At 47.7% G+C, this 21,188-nt stretch overlaps 2 protein-coding genes, 1 long non-coding RNA gene and 2 other non-coding genes across 8 annotated transcripts in view; 4 read left to right on the top strand and 1 right to left on the bottom strand.

The window, feature by feature from the left end:
- Window positions 1-4,340, bottom strand: part of slc18b1 (solute carrier family 18 member B1) — a 41,912-nt gene extending 37,572 nt beyond the window's left edge. The window contains exon 1 of one of the 3 annotated variants that reach the window (XM_067983861.1): window positions 3,996-4,340. In XM_067983861.1, coding sequence (XP_067839962.1) covers window positions 3,996-4,017 — 22 coding nt within the window. In that variant the 5' untranslated portion in view covers window positions 4,018-4,340. The remainder of the gene's footprint in view (window positions 1-3,995) is intronic. The other 2 variants (XM_067983860.1, XM_067983859.1) reach the window with 2 other exon arrangements.
- On the top strand, window positions 3,367-7,054 carry LOC137321469 (uncharacterized). Its single transcript, XR_010962827.1, has 3 exons — window positions 3,367-3,459; window positions 3,573-3,695; window positions 6,923-7,054. It is a non-coding gene; the product is annotated as an uncharacterized lncRNA (long non-coding RNA).
- Window positions 7,055-9,842: 2,788 nt separating this feature from the next.
- Window positions 9,843-20,027, top strand: rps12 (ribosomal protein S12). Of its 2 annotated transcripts, XM_067984885.1 has the most exons (6): window positions 9,843-9,895; window positions 10,021-10,071; window positions 14,748-14,864; window positions 15,990-16,092; window positions 18,488-18,589; window positions 19,938-20,027. In XM_067984885.1, the coding sequence occupies exons 2-6, from the start codon at window positions 10,058-10,060 to the stop codon at window positions 19,995-19,997; spliced, it is 396 nt and encodes a 131-aa protein (XP_067840986.1). In that variant the 5' UTR covers window positions 9,843-9,895; window positions 10,021-10,057; the 3' UTR covers window positions 19,998-20,027. The 2 variants fall into 2 exon arrangements, with proteins under 2 accessions (XP_067840986.1, XP_067840984.1); XM_067984883.1 differs by lacking the exon at window positions 9,843-9,895 and having other exon boundaries at window positions 9,902-10,071.
- On the top strand, window positions 14,559-14,630 carry LOC137322391 (small nucleolar RNA SNORD101). The gene has a single exon (XR_010963100.1). It is a non-coding gene; the product is annotated as a small nucleolar RNA SNORD101 (small nucleolar RNA).
- Window positions 18,310-18,396, top strand: LOC137322396 (small nucleolar RNA SNORD100). Its single transcript, XR_010963105.1, has one exon. It is a non-coding gene; the product is annotated as a small nucleolar RNA SNORD100 (small nucleolar RNA).
- Window positions 20,028-21,188: the final 1,161 nt, after the last annotated feature.

Raw genomic sequence — 21,188 nt, 5'->3', positions numbered from 1 at the left:
GACCTGAAGTTATTGAAATCAATGTTGAGCTCGGAAGGTTGTAACATGCCTAATCAAAAGATGAGGTGCTATTCCTTTAGCTTCATTGGAACAGTGTAGGAGGCCGAGGGAGAATTAAAATGGCAAGCGACCGGAAACTCAGGGTCACGCTTGCGGACTGAAGGTGGTGTTCAGCAAAGTGATCACCCAATCTGCGTTTGGTCTCCCCAGTGTAGAAGAGACCACATCATAATCAGCGAATACAGTACACTAAATTGAAAGAAGTACAAGTAAATCTGGAAGAAGTATTTAAACTAACTTTTTTTTGCAGTGAACCCAACAAATGCTGGTCAGTATTTGGAGGGACAGATTAATGTTTTGGGTGGAGACCCTGCCAGAGAATCCTTTTCTCTTCTCAGATGCTGATGCAGATTGGACACCAGATTAAATCTGTAGTACAGTATTTCATGGAATTTTACAACATAGTACCTTAACTGTTACAGTTCCCTTTAAGAAAGGCATCTCTACACCTTGTTAAAAAAAGTTTCAGCTTTCTGCAGAAAGCTCTAAAGACAGCAAGGAAGCAACAATCGGCCCGTCGTGCCTGTGCTGGCTCTTTAAAAGAGCTGTCCAACTTAATCCCACACCCCAGCTTTTTTCCCCATAACCCTGCAAATTAGTTCTCTTCAAGTACATGTCTGATAGGCTTTTGAAAGTCCCTATAGAATCTGCCACCACTACCCTTTAAGGTAGTGCGTTCCAGATCTTAACAACCCTCTGTGGAAAAAAAATCTCCTAATTTCCCCTCTAGTTCTTTTGCCAATTTTAAAACTATGACTTCTGGTTACCGACCCACTTGCCAATGGAAACAGTTTCTCCCTATTTGCTCTATCAAAACCCTTCTATTAGGTCTCACCTTAATTTTCTCTGCTCTGAGGAGAACAATCCTAGTTTCTCCAATCTCTCCACATAACTGAGGTCCCTCATCCCTGGTATCATCCTGGTAAACCTCTTCTACACCCTCTCCAAGGCCTTGTCATCCTTCCTAAAAAGTGTGGTGCCCAGAATTGTACACAATACTCCAGCTGCAGCCTAACCATTGATTTGTAAAGGTTTAGCATGGCTTCCTTGTTTTGGATTCACTGTCCCTATTTACAAAGCCAATTATCCCATACACTTTAGCTGCCTTATCAACTTGCCCTGCCACCTTCAAAGATATGTGAATATGCACCACCGGGTCCCTCTGCTCTTGCACCCCCCTCAATAGCACCATTTCGATTATACTGCGTCTCCATGTTGTTCCTCCCAAAGTGCATCACTTCATACTTATCCACATTAAATTGCTTTTGCCATGTGTCTGCCCATTTCACCAGTCTATCTATGTCCTCTTGAAGTCTGCTATTATCCTGCTCACTATTTACTACGTTGCAAAGTTTTGTATCATCCACAAACTTCGACATTGTACTCCCTATACCCAAATCCAAGTCATTTATATATAACTCTAACCAAATAGATTCAGTCTTTGAACCCTGTAGTATATCGTCCCTCTGTAGAACTATACTATTATCCTTCATCAAAACTGCCAATCTCCTTTCTTTTTTCCTTCCCTATCCCTCCTGAATACATTGTAGCCAGGAATGTTTAGTACCCATTCCTGCCCATGTTTAAGCCAGGTCTCCATTATAGCCAGTATATCATAGCCCCATGTGGCAACTTGTGCCTGCAGCTCATCAACTTCATATGTAACATTCCTCACATTAACAGACATACATTCAAATACCATGCTAGTCTGCTTTGCTTGTTTCCTCCATCTAATTCTTGCTCTTTCTACACCATTCTTTATTCTGTTGCTATTTGTCCCTCCTAGTTTTCTATGCACTGTGTCTCTTCTCTCCGCTGCTACGTCTTGGTTCCCCTCCCTCTGCCAAATTAATTTAAACCCTCCCCCCACAGCACTAGTTAACCTCCCTGCGAGGACATTGGTCCCAGCCCTGTTCAGGTGCAACCCGTCTGGCTTGTATAGGTCCCTCCTGCCCCAGAACTGGTCCCAATGCCCCAGGAATCTGAAGCCCTCCCTCCTGCAGCACTTCTCCAGCCACGCATTCACCTGCACTATCTTCCTGTTTCTGTACACTCTGTGCCACTGGCAGTAATCCAGAGATTACCACCTTTGAGGTCCTGTTCTTTAATCTTTTTCCTAGCTCCTGAAACTCTGTCTGACGGACCGCAACCCTTTTCCTAGTTACGTCATGTGGTCCATGTTGGAACCAGACTTCTGGCTGTTCCCTTTCCCCTCGCAGAATGTCCTGCATCTCTGCAGTGACATCCTTAACCCTGGCACCAGGGAGGCAACACACCATTCATGAAACACGTCTGCGGTTGCACAAACGTCTGTCTATCCCCCTGCCTGTCAAATCCCCTATAACAACTGCATTTCCAACCTTTCTCGTGCAGCTGAGTCTCCCACTGTGCCGTGGATTTGCTTCTGACTGCACTCCCTCGAGCTAACACCACCCTCACTGGTATTCAATCGGTTTGTGAGTGCCACACTCCCGGGGAACTCGTGCACTGCCTGCTCCTCCTAGTCTGGCTGGTGGTCACCCACACCCTTTGAACTCCGTAGCTGCAGGGTGACCACCTCCTGAAACGTGCTATCCACTCAGCTCTCACCTCCTTGTATGCACTGTAGTGAAACCAGCTGCCCATCAAGCTCAGAAACTTTGAGCTCGAGCAGTTGCTGGCACTTCCTGCATATGTAGTTTTCCAGGACACAAGTAGTGTTCTGGAGTTCCCACATGGCACATTTAGTATCTTTGTCTAGTAAAATGTTGGGGGGGGGGGGGTGGAGTGGAGTACCCTTTACGGGAGTTCCCGTAAGGCAAACACCACCCCTGCCCCCAAACAACGTGCATTTATAAAGCGACGTTAACATAGTAAAACATCCCAAGGCACTTCACAGGAGCGTTATCAAACAAAATTTGACACCGAGCCACATAAGGGGATATTAGGACAGGTAACTTAAAGGTTGGTCAGAGGTAGGTGTTAAGGAGCATCTTAAAGGAGGAGAGAGGTAGAGAGGTTTCATGGAGGGAATTCCAGAGCTTCGGGCCTACGCAGCTAAAGGCAAGGTCACCAAGGTTGGAGTGATTGAAATCGGGGATGCGCAAGAGGTCAGAGTTAACCCTCTCTGTGCCACCTCATCTTGGATATTTATTACACTTCATTTAACACATCCCTATCACTTCTCGACATGTATGATTGGTCGGGGGGCACTCTAAACTCTCACAGCTGGAAGCTTATATACACCGAATCAGATAACAGGACAAGTGAACACAAGGAAAGAGCAGAGCCAGCTTTTACCTTCACTTCCTGTACTGGACATTGTAATTTGGTGCCTGCTGGAGGGGATTTTCTTACTCTAGCTGATGCTGTGTACCGCACTGGATCGAGGTGAAACCAAACAAAGTCAGTGAGCTTTCGGTCAGTTCAGGTCTAGGTTCTCAGTTCTGCGGATTTATATTTAACTAAAATTACACTGAACAAGGTTTGGCTTAGATCAAGATTAATTCCTCAGTGTTTGAACTTTTTTGCAGTGAACCCAACAAATGCTGGTCAGTATTTGAAGAGACAGATTAATGTTTTGGGTGAAAACCTTCCAGAGAATCCTTTTCTCTTCTCAGATGCTGATGCGGATTGGACACCAGATTAAATCTATGGTACAGTATTTAGTATCATTGGCTAGTAAAATGTATGGGGGGGGGGGAGGAAAAGAGAGAGAGAGAGAGAGAGAGAAACTTTTACACGTAAAGCAAATACCGCCCCTGTCCCGAAACCAATTAACCCTCTCTGTGCCACTTCCTCTTGTATATTTATTACACTTCATTTAACACATCCCTATCGCTTCTCCATATGTATGATTGGTCGGGGGCACTCTACAGTCTCACAGCTGGGAGCTTATATACCGAGTCAGATAACAGGACAAGTGAACACAAGGAAAGAGCAGAGCCAGCTTTTACCTTCATTTCCTGGACTGGACATTGTAATTTGGTGGAGATTGTCTTGCTCTTTCTGGGGCTGTGTACCGCACTGGATTGAGGTGAAACCAAACAGTGAGATCCCGGTCGGTTCAGGTCCACTTCGCTCCACCCAGTTCCGCCCGGACCATTTCACAACAGTCAGATCAGATACACACAACCCGCACTGTTTTATGAATTAAAGGCCTGATTTACAACCACCCAATCTGTTTACCACATTGCATAATCTTTGTCCTCACAATTGCGACATTAACCACTACGCCGGTCCTGGCGCAACAACCCAATGAATAACGAAAAACCCCGGAAGCTCGTCTGTCCACTCCTCAGACACCTCCTGTTATGCAATTAGTGCCATGATCCATGTGCATGTACTTTCAAACAGAGTTCTGTGTGTGCAACAGCCTGTGGTACGCAATGTGAGTTATTTTAACTCATAGTGTTGGTATTTAACTAAAATGACACTGAACAAGGTTTGGCTCAGATCAAAATTAATTCCTCTCACTGGCTCAGAGTAAAGTTAAGGTCCTTGGTTTGCACCACCAGTTATCAAAGAGGGGGTTTTGCACGGCCATCAGCAACCCCAGTATAAAGCTTAAAATAAAAGGCAAAGTATTGTGGATGCTGGAAATCCGAAATAAAAGTAGGAAATGCTGAGATCACTTAGCAGGTCAGGTGGCATCCATGGAGGGTGCCTCTCTTCCGCGATCTTGTCCGCACCCAGGTGGTCCTGCGATGTCCACCGGTACGCTTGAGGCCTTCCGCAACCAGTGGGCACTGCACGGTCTGGAGTGTTTGGTGGACATGGGCAATAATATTATAAAAGTTATAAGTTTGCTTTGTTTTATGATTTAATTTTCCATTAGTTGTGCCCCTTTAAAAGTGGGCATTTTTGTTTGATGACACTGGGGCAAACCAGTGTCTCCTTATTATTAATTTAGAAAAGGCATCTGTGGAGAGAGAAACAGAGTTAACGTTTCAGGTCGATGATGGTGTAAAGCTGCCTGATGCAAATCTGCTGGGAAGAACCAGTAAAACATGGGCCGATTTAGTGAATTAAATCAGGTTTATCTTGGGGTTGCTGTCATCTGAACCAGACCTGCACTTTGGGAACTGGTGGCACAAACTAAATCAATATGAGAGAACCTTTACATTTCTTCCTCAACCAACACCACCAAAAACAGATTATCCAGTTATTCATTAACTTGTTGTTTGTGGGACATTGCTGTGTGCAAACTGACTGCCATGTTTGCCTACATAACAATGATAATTGTACTTCAAAAGGAATCGATTGATTGCGCTTTGGGACATCCTGAGACATGATAAGACACTTTACAAATGCCTTTTCTAAATAATCTATTAAGGAGACACTGGGTTGCCTCAGAGTCATCAAAGAAAAAAAAACAACAAAAGTGCCCCCTTTTTGGAAGAACACAACTAATAAAGAACTAAACCATAAAAAAAGGAAACTTATAAAATTAAATTGATGTTCACTACGCACTCCAGTCCCTGTGGCCCATAGGTTGCGGAAACACTATACAAATACAAGTTCTTTCTTTTGGTTTAAGCTGCTTAAAAAAAGTTTTTTTTTAAAACCCCTTAAAAAGGGGTGGGGTTAGGCACAAACATGTCCCTCCACCGGTGATACTGGGTCTTATAACCCACGTCATCCTGACTGATCAATCCCCACAACCAATTGAATAAGAATTTTATTATCCTTGTCAACAATGCACTCCAGTCCCTGTCATGCCCACAGGTTGTGGAAGCACTAAACAAATACAAGTTCTTTCTTTAATCATACATTTTATATTGCTTGTATACATCAGTGTGTGTGTGTGTGTCCTTTAATAGTTATTATGTCTTTAATGCATCTTAATTGGAAAATTTAGACCAATCTGTTGTACCTGTGAAAAATTAAGGCATGTGTACACAGATGTAGAGGCTGCAAACAACGTGGTCATAACCAGCTTGTGCTAGAGAGAACTTGAATTAGAGAAAACGTAAGATAGACCAGAGCCCTTGCTGAAGTGGACTGGCTGTCTGCTTCTCTTCCACAGCTTTGTCTGTGGCAAGGTGGACCGGGAGATGAAGCACGTGGTGTCTGCCGATACGCTTGAGGCCTTCTGTAACCGATGGGCACTGTAAGGACTGGAGTGCATAGTTGACACTGTAAATAATATTATCTAATTTTGTATGATTTGTATTATTAGTTGTGCCCCTTTAATAAAGGGGGCACTTTTGTTAGTTTATTTGAGTTGATGACACTGGGGCAACCCAGCATCTCTTAATGGGTAATTTGGAGAAAAAACCTTCCAAAGTGGATGATAGGTAGGTCATATGAATTAGTCAGGAACTTGGATAAGTAGTTGTTTGAGTTAGGCAGCTGGAATTTCAGAGGATTATAAGGGATTAATCAGTTTAACAAACTAGAACATAAGGGTTGTTGTTCAGAGGCACCTAATGAGATTTTGTTTGCATATGGAATTTGGAGAGCACTGAAGTTTCCAACATTGATGGTGAAGTTTATGCTGTCTTGGGTATTACATAGAATATACAGCACAGAAGTAAGTTATTTGGCCCAACTGGTCTATGCCAGTGTTTGTGCTCCACATGAGCCTCCTCCCATGGCTTGAATGGAAATATGATTCACATTTTTATGATGCTGTAACTTTCTTGGATCTTGAGTTCTCAATAAACCTAGGTTTCCTCATTTGCTGTGCAACTCTATCATTGGCCCTCTGTTGCTATCCTTTGCCCCTTCTCCTCCAATCTCCTCTCTTCCACTGTTTAAGTTCCCCTGGCTCTAATAGTGGGTGCATTTCAGCTCTAATTACAAGTTCAGGCCTCAAGTTTAAAGTTACTTGGGCCCACTGCCCATCCCCTAACCATGCCTGTTCTTTTTTTTTCATCAGTGAGCACTGGATCTTTGCTCAAATTTGGCTTCAAAATTCCTGGACTTCTCTACCGTCAAGACTACGCTACTCCACTGGGCTACACTAAGACTCAGCTGCTGTGACTCTGATCTCCTATTCAATTGCTCAAGTTTTAAGGTAACTTTGTCTAGCCTTCAGCCCATCTTCCCGACCCCCCGTCGCTGCTGCTATCCGCTAAGCTTATGACGGTCAGCTTTATTTTGCTACAGAGTGGTTCCTGACCAGAAATTCACTTTGCTGGGCCGAAGTCCATTTCTCCTCCGCTGCTGGATCTTATAGTTACGTGCAACTTTGCCACTGTTTTTCTGCCCTGCTATTGATTCTGCACAACTCCTGGCTCTTCATTCCCACAGAAATACCTCCAGCAGTGTGTCCTCCAATACTCCATCCTTCAAATAGCTTCAGGACTCACTTGCCCGCCACACCTGTATCCGAATCTGGAAATCATTTCGTCTATACGCCAAGCTGAATCCACCCTATCTACTTCAACTTTATCCCACCATGGGACCTCTGACTTTAAACTTGGACTTCCTCCTACTGTCTCCTCTCTATTCTGTGTTTGTTACCAGGACATATCTATCCCAGTCTTGCTGTGTAACCACGTCTGTGTAGCTTGAGTTTCCCTGTGTCCATTCACATGCGCGTTTTGGCTGCAGCTCCAGACCCGAGCTCATCCCTTCTATTTCCTTTTTTCACCTTTTTCTTCTTTTCACTTTATCCCACCTAGACCCCTCTTTCCTATCATCATGCCTCCTTTCGTTTCTCCCCTCTCGGGTACTCTGCCCTCTACACATCCTTACACCAATGCTTCAGCTCTTCTCAACCTTCCTACTCTCCTGACATTGTCCTGGACTTGACTCCCACTTAGATAAGCCTGCAACTTCCCTGTGCGCCACCCAACTTCCCTTCCTGGCTCCCATGTTAGCTGATATTGTTAATGCTTCCCTCCCTTCAGGAACTGTCCACCTCCCCTTCAAATCTGACGTCACACCCCGCTCCTCAAATAACCCACCCTTGACCCCTCTGTTCTTGCACACTATCGCCCCATTTTCAACCTCCCTTTCAAGTCCTTGAACGTGTTGTCCCTCCAAAATCCATGCCCATCTTTCCCGCAACTCCATGTTTGAATCCCTCCAATCAAGTTTCCGCCCCCGCCACTGTACTGTAACTGCCCTTATTAAAGTCACAAATGACATCTTATGTGGCTGTGACCATGGTAAACTATTCCTCCTCATCCTTCTCAACCTGTCTGCAGCCTTTGACATGGTTGACCACACCATCCTCCTCCAACGCCTCTCCTCCGTCGTCCAGCTGGGTGGGACTGTGCTCGCCTGGTTCCATCCTTATCTATCCAGTCATAACCAATGAATCACCTGCAATGGCATCTCTTCCTGCTCCTGTACCGTTACCTCTGGAGTCCCCCAAGGATCTATCCTTGGCCCGCTCCTATTTCTTATCTACATGTGCCCCTTGATGACATCATCTGAAAACATATCAGATTCCATGTGTACCTCATGACCACCTCTCTCGATCCCTCCACTGTCTGATTTGTCACACTTTGTCCGACATCCAGTACTGGATAAGCAAAGATTTCCTCCAACTAAATATGGGGAAGAGCGAAGCGATTGTCTTTGGTCCCTGCCAGAAACTCCGTTCCCTAGCCACCGACTCCATCTCCCTCCCTCGCCACTGTCTAAGGCTAAACCAGATCGTTCACAACCTTGGTATCCTATTTGATCCTGAGATGAGCTTCCAACCACATAGCCGCTTCATCACCAAGACCACCTAATTCCACCTCCAGAACATTGCCCGTCTCCGCCCCTCAGCTCATCTGCAGCTGAAACCCTCATCCTTTGTTACCTCTAGACTTGACTATTCCAGTGCTCTCCTGACCAGCCTCCCATCTTCCATTCTCCATAAATTTGAACTCATCCAAAATTCTGCTGCCTGTATCCTCATTCCCACCAAGTGTCATTCACCCATCATCCCTGTGCTCGCTGACCTACATTGGCTCCTGGTTCTGGAACGCCTCGATATTAAAATTCCTTGCTTTCAAATCCCTCCATGGCCTCGCCTCTGCCTCCAACCTCCTACAACCCTCCAAGATCTCTGCGCTCCTCCAATTCTAGCCTCTTGTGCATCCCTGATTTTAATCGCTCCACCATCAGCGACCGTGCCTTCAGCTGCCTAGGCCCTAAAGCTCTGGAATTCCCTCCCTAAATCTCTTCGCCTCTCTAACACACTCTCCTCCTTTAAGACCCTCCTTAAAACCTATCTCTTTGACCAAGCTTCTCGTCAGCTGTCCTAGTATCTCCTTCATGTGACTCCATATCAAATTTTGTTTGATGACGCTCCTGTGAAGCACCTTGGGGCGTTTTACTATGTTAAAGGCGCCATAATAAATGCAAGTTCTTGTGCTTTTGTCCAACGATTAAATTTGTTCAGCCCTCTCTTTCTCTCTGCCAGATAAATCCAGTAAACTCCCCTCAGGGGGAGACTTGCACTCTATTTCAAATAAAGCTGTTGGACTATAACCTGATGTGGAGATGCCGGTGATGGACTGGGGTTGACAATTGTAAACAATTTTACAACACCAAGTTATAGTCCAGCAATTTTATTTTAAATTCACAAGCTTTCGGAGATTTTCTCCTTCCTCAGGCAAATGTTTCAAGATCTCCTTGAAGCCTACGCTTCAACCTGGTGTTGTAAGATTCCTTACATTTGATGAAAGGTCATCAGTCCACAGATAGTGCCTGACCTGCTGAGTGCTGTCAGTTTTTATTTCAGGTTTCCAGCATCTGCAGCATTTTGCTTCAGACACACACTCTATATTCTGTCAGGCAAGTTGTGCGGACGACTTGGTGGTGTCATGGGTCCTGCACGCACGAGCGTATTAAAGGGATGACGTCACAGCGCGCGCCCTCTTTTCCGCCATTTTGATGCGGGGTTCGGGTGAGTCCCGGGCGGGCGGGCGGGGAATCCAACCGATATCGCGGCCATCCTTCACTCTCGAGCCGCTCGGACCCCCGCATCCAGCTCGCCCGATCCTAACACTCTGATTCTCTCTTGTATTTCAGCAAGAAACCGCCGTCTTCGGAGAAAATAAACAGCACAATGGCCGAGGAATGGTGAGTGGAGAGAGAGAGAGAGGGCCGGGGCCTGCGGGGAGGCGGAGGGACTCCAACAGCGGCACGGGTCACTCGAGCCGCGGGAAAAGGAGCAGGGACCCGGGGGGCGGGGGAGACACTGGCCGCTCTGGGACTGTGGGGGGGAGAGAGGGACACTGGCCGCTCTGGGACTGTGGGGGGGAGAGAGGGACACTGGCCGCTCTGGGACCAGGGGGGAGAGAGAGGGACCCTGGCCGCTCTGGGACTGTGGGGGGGAGAGAGGGGCACTGGCCGCTCTGGGACCGGGGGGGAGAGAGGGACACTGGCCGCTCTGGGACTGTGGGGGGGAGAGAGGGACACTGGCCGCTCTGGGACCGGGGGGGAGAGAGAGGGACACTGGCCGCTCTGGGACTGTGGGGGGGAGAGAGAGGGACACTGGCCGCTCTGGGACTGTGGGGGGGAGAGAGAGGGACACTGGCCGCTCTGGGACTGGGGGAGAGAGAGGGACCCTGGCCGCTCTGGGACTGGGGGAGAGAGAGGGACACTGGCCGCTCTGGGACTGGGGGGGGGGGGGGAGAGTGAGAGGGACACTGGCCGCTCTGGGACTGGGGGGGGGGGGGGGAGAGTGAGAGGGACACTGGCCGCTCTGGGACTGGGGGGGGGGGAGAGTGAGAGGGACACTGGCCGCTCTGGGACCGGGGGGGAGAGAGGGACACTGGCTGCTCTGGGACCGAGAGGGACACTGGCCGCTCTGGGACTGGGGGGGGGGGGGGGGAGTGAGAGGGACACTGGCCTCTCTGGGACCGGGGGGGAGAGGGGGACACTGGCCGCTCTGGGACCGGGAGAGAGTGAGAGGGACACTGGCCGCTCTGGGACTGGGGGGGGGGGGGGGGGGGAGGAAGAGAGTGAGAGGGACACTGGCCGCTCTGGGACCGGGAGAGAGTGAGAGGGACACTGGCCGCTCTGGGACCGGGAGAGTGAGAGGGACACTGGCCGCTCTGGGACCGGGGGGGGAGAGAGAGAGACACTGGCCGCTCTGGGACCGGGGGGGGAGAGAGAGAGGGACACTGTCCGCTCTGGGACCGGGGGGAGAGAGAGCGGGACACTGGCCGCTCTGGGACTGGGGGGGGGGGGGGAGAGAGAGAGAGAGGGACACTGGCCGCTCTGGGACCGAGAGAGAGAGACACTGGCCGCTCTGGGACCGGGGGAGAGAGAGAGGGACACTGGCCGCTCTGGGACCGGGGGAGAGAGAGAGACACTGGCCGCTCTGGGACCAGGAGAGAGAGAGAGACACTGGCCGCTCTGGGACCGGGGGAGAGAGAGAGAGAGACACTGGCCGCTCTGGGACCGGGGGAGAGAGAGAGGGACACTGGCCGCTCTGGGACCGGGGGAGAGAGAGGGACACTGGCCGCTCTGGGACTGGGGGGAGAGAGAGGGACACTGGCCACTCTGGGACCGAGGGGGGGAGAGAGGGACACTGGCCGCTCTGGGACTGGGGGAGAGAGAGAGGGACACTGGCCGCTCTGGGACTGGGGGGGAGAGAGAGAGGGACACTGGCCGCTCTGGGACCGGGAGAGAGAGAGAGAGACACTGGCCGCTCTGGGACCGGGGGAGAGAGAGAGAGACACTGGCCGCTCTGGGACCGGGGGAGAGAGAGAGGGACACTGGCCGCTCTGGGACTGGGGGGAGAGAGAGGGACACTGGCCACTCTGGGACTGGGGGGAGAGAGAGGGACACTGGCCACTCTGGGACCGAGGGGGAGAGAGAGGGACACTGGCCACTCTGGGGCGGGGGGGGGAAAGAGAGAGAGGGGCACTGGGACCGAGGGGGAGAGAGAGGGGCACTGGCCACTCTGGGACCGAGGGGGAGAGAGAGGGACACTGGCCGAGAGAGGGACACTGGCCGCTCTGGGACCGAGGGGGAGAGAGAGGGACACTGGCCACTCTGGGACCAAGGGGGGGAGAGAGGGACACTGGCCGCTCTGGGACCGAGGGGGAGAGAGAGGGACACTGGCCACTCTGGGACCGAGGGGGGGGGAGAGAGGGACACTGGCCACTCTGGGACCGAGGGGGAGAGAGAGTGACACTGGCCATTCTGGCACCGGGGGGGGGGGGGGAGAAAGAGAGAGAGAGAGGGGCACTGGCCACTCTGGGACCGAGGGGGAGAGAGAGGGACACTGGCCGCTCTGGGACCGAGGGGGAGAGAGAGGGACACTGGCCGCTCTGGGACCGAGGGGGAGAGAGAGGGACACTGGCCACTCTGGGACCGAGGGGGAGAGAGAGGGACTCTGGCCACTCTGGGATCGAGGGGGAGAGAGAGGGACACTGGCCTCTCTGGGACCGGGGGGGAGAGAGAAGGACACTGGCCGCTCTGGGACCGAGAGGGACACTGGCCGCTCTGGGACCGAGAGGGACACTGGCCTCTCTGGGAGAGAGGGGGACACTGGCCGCTCTGGGACCGGGGGGGGAGAGAGAGGGACACTGGCTGCTCTGGGACCGAGAGGGACACTGGCCTCTCTGGGACCGGGGGGGAGAGAGAGGGACACTGGCCTCTCTGGGAGAGAGGGGGACACTGGCCGCTCTGGGACCGGGGGGGGAGAGAGAGGGACACTGGCTGCTCTGGGACCGAGAGGGACACTGGCCTCTCTGGGACCGGGGGGGAGAGAGAGGGACACTGGCCGCTCTGGGACCGGGGGGAGAGCGAGAGGGACACTGGCCGCTCTGGGACCGGGGGGGAGAGAGAGAGGGACACTGGCCGCTCTGGGACTTGGGGGGGGGGGGGGGGGGGGAGAGAGAGAGAGGGACACTGGCCGCTCTGGGACCAGGGGTGGGGGGAGAGAGAGAGGGACACTGGCTGCTCTGGGACCGAGAGGGACACTGGCCTCTCTGTGAGCGGGGGGGGAGAGAGAGGGACACTGGCCTCTCTGGGACCGGGGGGGAGAGAGAGGGACACTGGCCGCTCTGGGACCGGGGGGGAGAGCGAGAGGGACACTGGCTGCTCTGGGACCGGGGGGGGGAGAGAGAGGGACACTGGCCGCTCTGGGACTGGGGGGGGGGGGGGGGGAGGAGAGAGAGAAGGACACTGGCCGCTCTGGGACCGGGGGTGGGGGGGGGAAGAGAGAGGGACACTGGCCGCTCTGGGACCGAGGGGGAGAGAGGGACACTGGCCGCTCTGGGACCGGGAGAGAGAGAGGGACACTGGCCGCTCTGGGACGGGGGAGGAGAGAGGGACACTGGCAGCTCTGGGACGGGGGGGGGGGGGGGGAGAGAGGGGCACTGGCCGCTCTGGGACCTGGGGGGGAGGGACACTGGCCGCTCTGGGACCTGGGGGGGTGGCGGAGAGGGACACTGGCCGCCCTGGGACCTGGGGGGGTGGGGGAGAGGGACACTGGCAGCTCTGGGACCGGGGGGTGGGGAGGATAGGGACACTGGCCGCTCTGGGACCGGGGTGGGGGGGGAGGGACACTGGCAGCTCTGGGACCGGAGGGGGGGGGGGGGTGAAGAAGAGAGGGACACTGGCCGCTCTGGGACCGGGGTGGGGGGGGAGGGACACTGGCAGCTCTGGGACCGGGGGGGGGGGGTGAAGAAGAGAGGGACACTGGCCGCTCTGGGACCGGGGGGGTGGGGAGAGGGACACTGGCCACTCTGGGACCGGGGGGGTGGGGAGAGGGACACTGTCCGCTCTGGGACCGGGGGAGAGAGACACTGTCCGCTCTGGGACCGGGGGAGAGAGACACTGTCCGCTCTGGGACCGGGGGAGAGAGACACTGTCCGCTCTGGGACCGGGGGAGAGAGACACTGTCCGCTCTGGGACCGGGGGAGAGAGACACTGTCCGCTCTGGGACCGGGGGAGAGAGACACTGTCCGCTCTGGGACCGGGGGAGAGAGACACTGGCCGCTCTGGGACCGGGGTGGGGGGGGGAGAAGAGAGGGACACTGGCCGCGGTTTCAGTGAATCGTTTCTAGGCGCTGAGCCTCGTTTTGTCGAGGCCAGATTCTGTTGCTGGAAGTTTCCAGCCGGAGGGAGTGAGACCGATGAGAATTGGCCGTCGACTAGCGTTTGATTTGGGAAGATGTAATAAAAACCTTTTATGGAAAGATGTTCAACCAGCCCTGATGTTAATGAGTTTGTGTAGATGGGGTGTGGTGAACGTGGACTTTAATCTGGTCGTACACTTGGTCACCAAGCATTAGCAAGTTTGGAGTTCATTGATTCACGTAACTGGCTTTATGTTTGTGGTGATTTATGTGTAGTGCTCACAAGCTGTAAGTTTGGTCAGTGAGAAAGTGTTGCGAATGTAATACAAGGGCAGGTTATTTAGAAGCATTTACTTCAATATTAGGTATATTGACACTTCAGTATGACATTATAAAACTGACACCAAAATATTTGGAGTGCTTACTTGTCAAAACAATTTAAAATTCTGTTTAAGATTGAATAAAATTGAACGTCTAAATTAAGTGCCGCAGAGCTTTATGGCCATTGTACAATTTCAACTAAGCTACATTGTTGGAATGATGAACTTTAATGTCGGATACCCCATCACTCTTCAAAATGAGTGAGAAACTTTTTCTGATAACTTTGTAGCTCAAAGCCATAACTTCCTTACATGGTATAATGTTATCAAATCCATAAGTAGAATAGTGTCAGTTACCAGCATTCTGTATAACGTATAATAATCGTAACCTTTTTGATAGCATAACCGCTGGAGGTGTGATGGATGTTAACACTGCACTTCAGGAAGTGCTGAAAACTGCATATATCCACGATGGCTTGTGTTGTGGTCTCCGGGAAGCTGTCAAGGTGCTGGACAAGTGAGTACTTTTTAGTAATTCGATGAGTGACCGTAATTATTGATGTGCAACAATAAACATGAACATCTGGTTAAATGCAAAGGGAGAAAAGCATAAGCCAATATAAATTATACACTAAAGTAATTCCTAGAGCTGATTACTTGTTATACTTTCTAAAGGAAAGGTGTGATATTGAAATGAGTTTTCTTCCGACAGGTTATTGCTAAAACTCTTCTGTAAGGTCTAGTGACTACCAAATTGCTGAAGCCACATATGTAGTTAAAATGATCAATTTAAAAAACGGCAGGTATGAACACTGCGCGCACACTTGTGGTTCAGTTTCTTATTTAAACCTGTTGAATCGTTATCATGAAATTAGTGTAAAATAGTGGAATGTGAAAGCTTGCGCTGAATGTAAGAGTTATATATGTTTGAACTTAAGCAAGTTTTGTCTCAGCCAGGGCCATACTTGGGATGCTCCAATTGATCCGTGTGACTAGAAAAGGGGGTGGGGAAAGGGAAATATCAGCTAGGCTCTTGGCTCCTGAACACTAGTCAGTGACTCCTGCTGGAATGTGGGTGCCAGGTGCCCTCCATAGCACGACAGTTGGTATCTAGGCTCACACACAAAAGCCACTTGGGTGAAGTACTGAAGGCCTGTTGCTGCAAATAGGACTGTATCTCAACAGGAATTAATGGATTCAGAAGAGAAAGGTCTGGGGTTATGGTAATCTTTAATGTTGAAATCAGTTTCAGGATACCTTGCTGTTGTATCAAACCTCTTACAGCAAGATCTGGTGTGTAGCTGGAATGGGTGAACCTGCCTTGTTCATTACTGTTGAATACCTAGAATCATAGGTCCCAAAATTAGGATGGAATGGGAGGGTGGGTGAAACTTGGACCTGTCAGGATTCTGCCCTGTCTAAAGAACATCCCAAATTCTGGTGGCCTACTCAATGCTTTATGTAGGTTTAGTATTACTTATTTGTTTTTATACTCTATACCTGTAATTCATAAACAACATATGTTGCTTTGCTTTGTGAAATTGGTTATATTGGTCAGATACATTTCAGCAAATTGTCTTATGTGGTTACTTACTGAGAATATTTTAATGTAAAGGTTTTGTGATTTTTTTTAAACCCTCAGACGACAAGCCCACTTGTGTGTCCTGGCAGGCAACTGTGATGAGGCACAGTATGTCAAGTTGGTAGAGGCTCTCTGTGCTGAGCACCAGATCAACCTGATTAAGGTGAGCATCAAGAGTGCACTGAACAATGAACTAATTTGATTTAATGACTAACTAGTGGTTACTTTTTCCTAGTTTGAACCTGTGTTCCATTGTCGTCTTGCACTTAATTTAAAGTAACATTCGGAATTTGATTTTTACATTCTCTAAGACTAAAAGGCCAATTCTCCAATCTTTCCTCGTAATTTAGACTTGTGACACTAGGGATCAGCCTCTTAGTGCTTTGCACTGATTCCAGTGCTTGAGTGTCTCCTTTGTTTGTTGATGACCAGGACTGGATACAGTAATGTGCTCACACCAGAGAACTATACAGCTTGATTACATTTTCTTCTGACATACATGTGCTGATTTGGCTGTGTAGTTCAAAATTCTGTTGGTTTTGATTGAGTGGGACCTGGATGAGTAGACCTGTCACTGGGGCTGGGATGCTTCCCACTCTGCTCCAAATAACCTTGTAAGCCAGTGCATAAGTATGGCCATGGCTGAGTGTGTGGTGATTTGAGGTAAACAGTGTTAACTCCAGTTGTAACTCAGCAAATGCTTTGGTTCTTGCCAGCATGTGATTAAGCTCTCTGGGTTTGGGTAAGTGCGGTGTCACTACAGAGGGGAGAGTATGCATTCTATTATCATGCAAACGTTTCATAGCTTGGTTTGGAGACAATTGTGCTGATGGGTACCTGTGCAGGTTAAACACCCTGCTGACAAGGTTTTATGCTCAAATTGATAGTTGTTCATTTGAGGGAATAGAGCAAAAATGATTAAAAACCTTGATTGGAATACTGTTGGTCTTTGACATGCCTGGTGTTCCTTATTTACCCCATTGGTACATGCTCATGCTTTACTTTTTAGACAATTGGTTTTGCACAGCTATTCAACCTTGGGCATGGACATGAAGTGTGATTTTGTTTATGCTATCACTCTTCAGAAGGGTCTAACGTTGGTGAGGTATTTTTTGACTGCATTTGTTTAATTGGCAGTTAAAACACTAGTTTGGTTTGCTCCATTCCGGGTACTTTCATATTAATGAGTCTTAAGGTGCAAAAAAGGTGTCGATTTTTTAACTCTTAAGTACTGATTTTTGTAACTGGCTTGATAAAATGGGAATAATTGCTGAATTTTCTAATTCATTTGCTTTAACAAATATTTAGGAAGTCTGATGGCAGGTCTGCTCAGATTGCTGATGGATCTCTCGGGAGTATGTAAAACTGCTATCATTTGCAGTTTTATTTTCTTAGCTTCTGTGTTGTAGGTATTAACTCCTTGCTGGGCTTCTTTAGTACCTTGATTTAATAGTGAATCTTGAATTCATCATGGTGGAACCCAATCCTATTTTCACACGATATTCCTGTGTGTATTTCCACCAGGAATCATTGGATTGCAATCAGGCATGGGAAAAATATCTGATTCTTCCCTCCCTAACAACATCACTAAGATTGCTTGTGCTCCTATTGTCCTAACTGAGGTCAGATTGTGGATCAAACCTGGGACCTTCCAGCAACTCTGTATAAACTCAGCTGCCTCCTTTCGCATATAACCAGTTACATTTCATGTACTAACACTTCAAGAAGTTAATAGTATCTGGGCTTCCTATACCTCTGACAAACAGTTGCAATGTGGGATTTTGAGAATTGACCAAGCACAGGGCATAGGAACTTAAAAAGGTGATGCATTTCCTCCTTGAGATTTCATTTGGTTCAGCGAGTTTATGCAGTGAGTAGCTGAGCTTTACACACCAGGAAGATCTGGCATTTGATCTCTGAACTATTCAATCTTAGCTGCCAGCAAGGCTATAATTGCTGTCCCCACCGTAGGGGAAGGGGAAAAACTGAGTTGATTGTTTATTAGCCAATTGATGTTTGATATTGAGGTTCTATTTAATAATGCTTGTAGTTCAATTTCTTATTTAAACCTTTTGAATCATTGAGTAATAATGGAATGCCAAAGCTTGTACTAAATGTAAGTGTTATATGTTTGAACTTAAGCAAGTTTCGTCTCAGCCAGGGCCGTACTTGGGATGCTCCAGTTGATCGTGACTAGAAAAGGGGGTGGGGGAAGGTGTCTTGGGCATGGAACCAGAGGAACTGGGCCCCTGCTTTGGAGAGGGAAGAAAACTTAATGGAGTTGCACTGTGTATTGAGGTATTTGACTCTAAATTTAAGAATGAATGATTGTACATATGACACTGTATATCCTGTTACATGTAGAAGGGAATGGCAGTACTGTATCTGTGATGACCACTTGGCTCCCTCTACTGAAATCAAATGAAGAAAAGTGCCAGAATCGTTACCCAATAAAGTCTGAGATGCAGTCAGTATTAGCCTTGTTATATGTCGGTGAAACTTTATGACTTTTATAAGGTTCATGTTGTATAACTTTTTTTTCTTTTTCTACACTAAAGGTTGATGACAACAAGAAACTTGGTGAGTGGGTAGGCCTGTGTAAAATAGACCGAGAAGGGAAACCTCGCAAGGTTGTAGGCTGCAGCTGTGTTGTTGTCAAGGTGAGTTAATTATATCAGTTAATGACTAAATTACATATAGGAATTTATAAAACCTATTGGAGTTCTTCCAATTGTATATGGGCAAATGTATCACAGGAGTTGAACCTAATCTGTTGATCTGTTGTGGCATGATTGGTGCTTCATTTGGCCTTGGAATCGCTGGTCTAGAGAGGGAAAATTGGGGTCCTCATTCCTGAAGGTTGTGCATGCTGAATGAGGACAACGTTGGGGTCATCTGTGCTGCCCTTTGTGGTTAAATAGCCAACAGGCATGTATTTGGCTGTGAGGTACTGGCAGGCTATATGTGGCTGTAGAAAGAAACCCCATGGAGTCACTGCCTTCAGGGGAGGTGGGAGAAAATGTCTTGGGAAAGATTTCTGGGGTTGGATGTGTCAATAAAACACTCTAAAATTTTAAATTTACTGCATTTAAATCCTGATCAAAATGACAGGACTGCAGGTAATGTGGAATTTCTATTAAACCTATTTTGGTTCTATTATAGTCTGTTACTACTTGAGTAAATCCACTGGTTTGTGGTTTTCACAAAAATGGACAGAATCCTGAAATCGATCTCTGAACTGGTTAAAGATGCCATGCAGTACAGAATGTGACTAAACCTGTGGCTCTAATTGTAACCGGATGGGATTGTGGAATATGATCTTCAAACAACATATACAAACCCTTGTTGATTATTTAAATGAACAAGTTTGTTGCTTTTGCATGAAGTATTTATTTCCTGGTTTACAGTGGGTCTCATTTTGAACGATTCTTCCCAACATTCCTTTTCTATAGACATAAAGTAATTGTGGTATTATATTAAGTAAATGTTAGTTAGACCTGCCACTGTCTTACAGCTGCTTTACATGATGGTGTTCTGCAGTGGTATTACAAACGGGCAAAAAATAATTGCTGGGTGTACGAGCCTTGTGGGCTTTCTGTGTAGCCCTTGAGGTCCCTAAAAATGGCTACATTTAAGCAATAACCTGATGTGCATCTCCAACAGATATTCAGTGTGAATAGTTGTTGCTTGGCTATGTAGATTTTGTCTTTGGTTCCTTTTAATCTCTCCCTGCTCCAACCCAAAAGCAAATTTAAGATAGTACTGGAGATTGTTTATGATACTTGATCTAAAATGTCTAGAACTTCCCCCATCCAAATTTGCAATCTGTTTGTCATTACTGAAGCTTTGGGAGAATTGTATGCCTTCATGATATATTTTAGTATAACTTGAACTTAACTAAATAAAGACAGCACATTCAATAAGCATCAAATGCCTCCAATGTTCCAAGTTGGAAATCATGTTATAAAATTCTGATGCATGTCTTAACAATTTTTTTTTTATTTTTAGGATTATGGCAAAGACTCACAGGCCAAGGATGTCATTGACAACTATTTCAGGGCAAAGTAATAAATTTCATAAATAAAAACAAAAACCTCATTTACTGGCTCCATTTTTATGACTAAATGGATGATGGATTATGCTGTCTGCAGTATGGCAAGTTGTGCTTTAAAGTATGCTTACTGGCTTGTGGAAAGTTACTTTCTGGACTTTCAGAAAATAAGCTGGCGCTAAACAAGAAGAGTTTTAAAATATTATACAAGTATAGTGAAAACATTCTTTGTTAGCAGACGCTAATTTCGGTTCTAAATAAAAACAGGTGTCAAAACTTGCCAAAAAACTTTTGTCAGACTAATCTGAATTGCTGACAGGGTGGAATAACCATTACCATATCTATGATGATCACTTGGCTCCCTCTACTGAATTAAAATGGAGATGACTGCCAGAATCATTTGATACAGTGCAGGCTAATATTTGGTGCTGTGAAATTTAAACTGAAGAACATGCTTTATACTAGTTCTTGGTATACAGTGGGTATGCAGACAGTTATGAAGTACTTCACAATGCAGTTGAATTTGTCATACAAAACTACTCAAGATAGTGCTTCAAATACCTTTTAAGACACACGCTTTTGCATGAAATATTGATATTTCCTGGTTTACAGTGGGTCTCATTTTGAACGATTCTTACCAACATTCTGTTTCTATATAGACAAAGTAATTGTGGTATTAAGTAAATGTTACAATTAGACCTGCCACTGTCTTACAGCTGCTAACATGATGGTGTTCTGCAGTGGTATTACATACTGGCAAAAAATAATTGCTGGTTGTACGAGCCTTGTGGGCTTTCTGTGTAGCCCTTGAGGTCCCTAACAATGGCTACATTTAAGCAATAACCTGATGTGCATCTCCAACACATATTCAGAGTGAATAGTTGTTGCGTGGCTATGTAGACTATGAAACTTCGAAGTTATCTAATATTGGATTGGGCGTGCAATTAAAGGCCTGTTTCTCTGCCGTAAGGGTTCATATATTTAATTTGGCAGAGTGTTGGGAATTCTACCTGTTGGATGTTAAAGTATTCACCCAGCGATGTATCTTTGAATACAAACTTGTCCCCTGTCAGGTATAGTAATATTGGGTTTAATGGGCCACTTTTGTTAGGGGTGGGTCAGAGTAAATGCTTTTAAGACAAGTGAAAATGTTACCATTGGCCAAAATGTACAGATTTGTTTTCTATTCATGGTTGCTGTTTTCTTCC

Source organism: Heptranchias perlo, chromosome 5 (genome assembly GCF_035084215.1).
Source record: "Heptranchias perlo isolate sHepPer1 chromosome 5, sHepPer1.hap1, whole genome shotgun sequence".
Lineage (NCBI taxonomy): Eukaryota > Metazoa > Chordata > Chondrichthyes > Hexanchiformes > Hexanchidae > Heptranchias > Heptranchias perlo.
The sequence above is the reverse complement of the archived record's forward strand: the minus strand, read 5'-3'. Positions and strand labels throughout refer to the sequence as shown.